The sequence below is a fragment of the Lupinus angustifolius genome, chromosome LG13, assembly GCF_001865875.1.
Source record: "Lupinus angustifolius cultivar Tanjil chromosome LG13, LupAngTanjil_v1.0, whole genome shotgun sequence".
Classification (NCBI taxonomy): domain Eukaryota; kingdom Viridiplantae; phylum Streptophyta; class Magnoliopsida; order Fabales; family Fabaceae; genus Lupinus; species Lupinus angustifolius.
This window is the reverse complement of record NC_032021.1, coordinates 14969962-14972823: the sequence shown is the minus strand read 5'-3', so window position 1 is coordinate 14972823 and position 2862 is coordinate 14969962. Positions and strand designations below refer to the sequence as shown.

General features: G+C 29.2%; 1 protein-coding gene across 1 annotated transcript; it reads left to right on the top strand.

Annotated features, from left to right (window-relative positions):
- LOC109363207 (UDP-glycosyltransferase 74G1-like) lies at positions 246–2862 on the top strand. The gene is made up of 2 exons (XM_019609379.1): positions 246–951; positions 2037–2862. Exons 1-2 carry the CDS (start codon positions 322–324, stop codon positions 2745–2747), a joined length of 1341 nt encoding a protein of 446 aa, XP_019464924.1. The 5' UTR covers positions 246–321; the 3' UTR covers positions 2748–2862.

Sequence of the window (2862 nt, the reverse complement as noted above, 5' to 3'; positions counted from 1 at the left end):
TATTGTTAGCGAAAAAGTAGATAGAGACATATATAATATATGTTATATTTGGAAACAAATGTAATTGTGTTTTTTTTGTGTTATTATTAATGACTAAATTTTAATTAAAGATAAACATTTAATATATTATCAAGATTTTATTGATTATTTTTACATATATATACGTCTTCATGCAAGTCTTTCTCTCTTAGTAGATAGTGATTAAGATATGATTTGTTGAGCACAACTTGTAATTTGAGCTCATATAACATTGTACCACTTCCTCCAACATTCACACAAACATCCCAAAGAGTGGTTTATCAAATAAACAAGAAACAAATCATGACAACAAGAGTGCATTATTTGGTCTTAGCATATCCATCTCAAGGTCACATTAATCCCATGCTTCAATTCTCCAAGCTTTTGGAAAATGAAGGGGTGAAAATAACATTAGCCACAACTCTTTACTACCTCAAGAACTTGCAAAAAGTACCAAGTTCTATAACACTTGAAACTATTTCAGATGGGTATGATGATGGTAAAGATGAAGAAGCAATGAAGAGCTTTAAGGTCTATATAGATCGTTTTTGGAAAGTAGGGCCACAAACCCTTGGGGAGCTTATTGAGAAACTTGGTAGGTTAGGGTACCCTATAGATTGTGTTATATATGATTCATTCTTCCCTTGGGCTTTAGATGTTGCTAAGAAATATGGTATAGTTGGTGCTGTTTATCTCACTCAAAATATGATTGTTAATAGCATTTACTATCATTTTCACTTGGGAAATATACAAGTTCCACTCATAGAGCATGAGATTTCACTTCCTATGCTTCCTACACTTCAACATAAGGACATGCCTTCTTTCTTCTTTGACAAAGATCCAACAATTCTTGAATTTGTTGTGGCACAATTTTGCAACATTGAGAAAGCTGATTGGATTCTTTGCAATTCTTTCTATGAGCTGGAAAAAGAGGTAAGTTGATAAAGTCAATCTTGTAATAATAAGAAAAGACACATAATTTCTTCAATATGTTAGGGAGTTTGAAGAATGATGAAATGAGATAAAATAAAATATAATAATAAAATGAAAGTAAAGGAAGTGTTGTTTCTATAAATTTAAGATGTTCATGCCACTGTTCTCGGTCTGAGTCATCACAAGTATAAAACAACTTGGTTGTTACTTTTATATTTTTCCACTACACTTAGGTAGAAGTAAAAGTAACTTTGGTACTTATTATGGGTTTAAATTCAAGAAATAACTTAGCAATATATGTTTACACTTATAATAGGCTAAGTCAGATTAGGGTTTTTTTCAGGCTTTTAAAAAACCTATTTAGTTTAACAAATAAGGTTTTAAGTTATCTAAAATGTTTATTAAACCTAACAAGTCGAACTATTTAATTATATTATATAACAATGTTCATGTTTTAATATATACAATATTAGTGTATATGTAATTTTAATATAAAAATATATATAAAACTATAATTTATTTATTAGAGTTAAATAAGCCTAATTAAAAGTAGTTCATTTAAATATAGATATGATAGAAATCTTGTACAAGCACCTAAAATTAGGGCAAAGGTAGAAAATGTTTGAAAATGGTTAAGAGTATGTGTAAGATTAAGCTAGTTAAAAATAGAAAACAATTTTTGGCAAACAATTTTTTTATATTAATAATAAAAATGCCCGTTTTTATGAAAGTAGAACTTTCAAACTAACTTCAAAACTTTTTTAATATTTTGAAACCTTTATCGTTTTATTCTTATATACTCCATTTATCATTAAACATATTATTTATCTATACAAACAATTTCATACTTTCCCTTGTAATTTAATATATAAAAATGTGTTTTTGTCTATAACCCAATTGAAATAATTATATCAAACATAAAATAGGTTCTACTATACTTAATTAACCTATGTTTTTTTTCCAACTAATCTAAACAAACTCTATACCATTTATTTGCTTACTACTTAATCCACTTCTTATGGATTGATTTACATTTTTATCATTATTTCTTCCAAGATTGTTCACTATAAATTGCTTTCATTCAGATTACAGATTGGACAAGAAATATATGGTCAAAATTAAGGACCATTGGACCATCCATACCATCTATGTTTTTAGATAAAAGACTTAAAGATGATGAAGAATATGGTGTTTCACAATTCACAAGTGAAGAATGCATGAAATGGCTAGATGATAAGCCAAAAGGGTCTGTAGTATACATTTCATTTGGTAGCTTAGCAATATTTGATGAGGAACAAACAGAAGAAATAGCAAATGGTTTGAAAGATAGTGGAACTTATTTCTTGTGGGTTGTTAGAGCCTCTGAAGAGACCAAGCTCCCTAAAGATTTTGAAAAGAAGACAGAAAAAGGGTTTGTAGTAACATGGTGCTCTCAGCTGAAAGTTCTAGCTCATGAATCTGTGGGGTGTTTTGTTACACATTGTGGTTGGAATTCTACATTGGAAACTTTAAGTATTGGTGTTCCAACAATTGCTGTGCCATATTGGTCAGACCAAAGCACTAATGCTAAGTGTTTTGCTGATGTTTGGAAAATGGGTATTAGAGCTCCAATTGATGAGAAAAAGATTGTGAGAAGAAAAGTATTGAAGGATTGTATAAAAGAAGTTATGGATAGTGAGAGAGGTAAAGAGATGAAGAACAATGCTATGCAATGGAAAATTATGGCTGCAAAAGCTGTTGGTGAGGGTGGAAGTTCTCATGAAAATATTAAAGAATTTGTGAAAAGTTTTGTTTGATTTTCATTTCACATGCCATGAATCTCAAAATACTTATTGATCAACCAAAGTGTTCTTATGTAATGTTGAATAATCGTTGATATATATTTGCATGAACCAAGTATTTTGATTATAA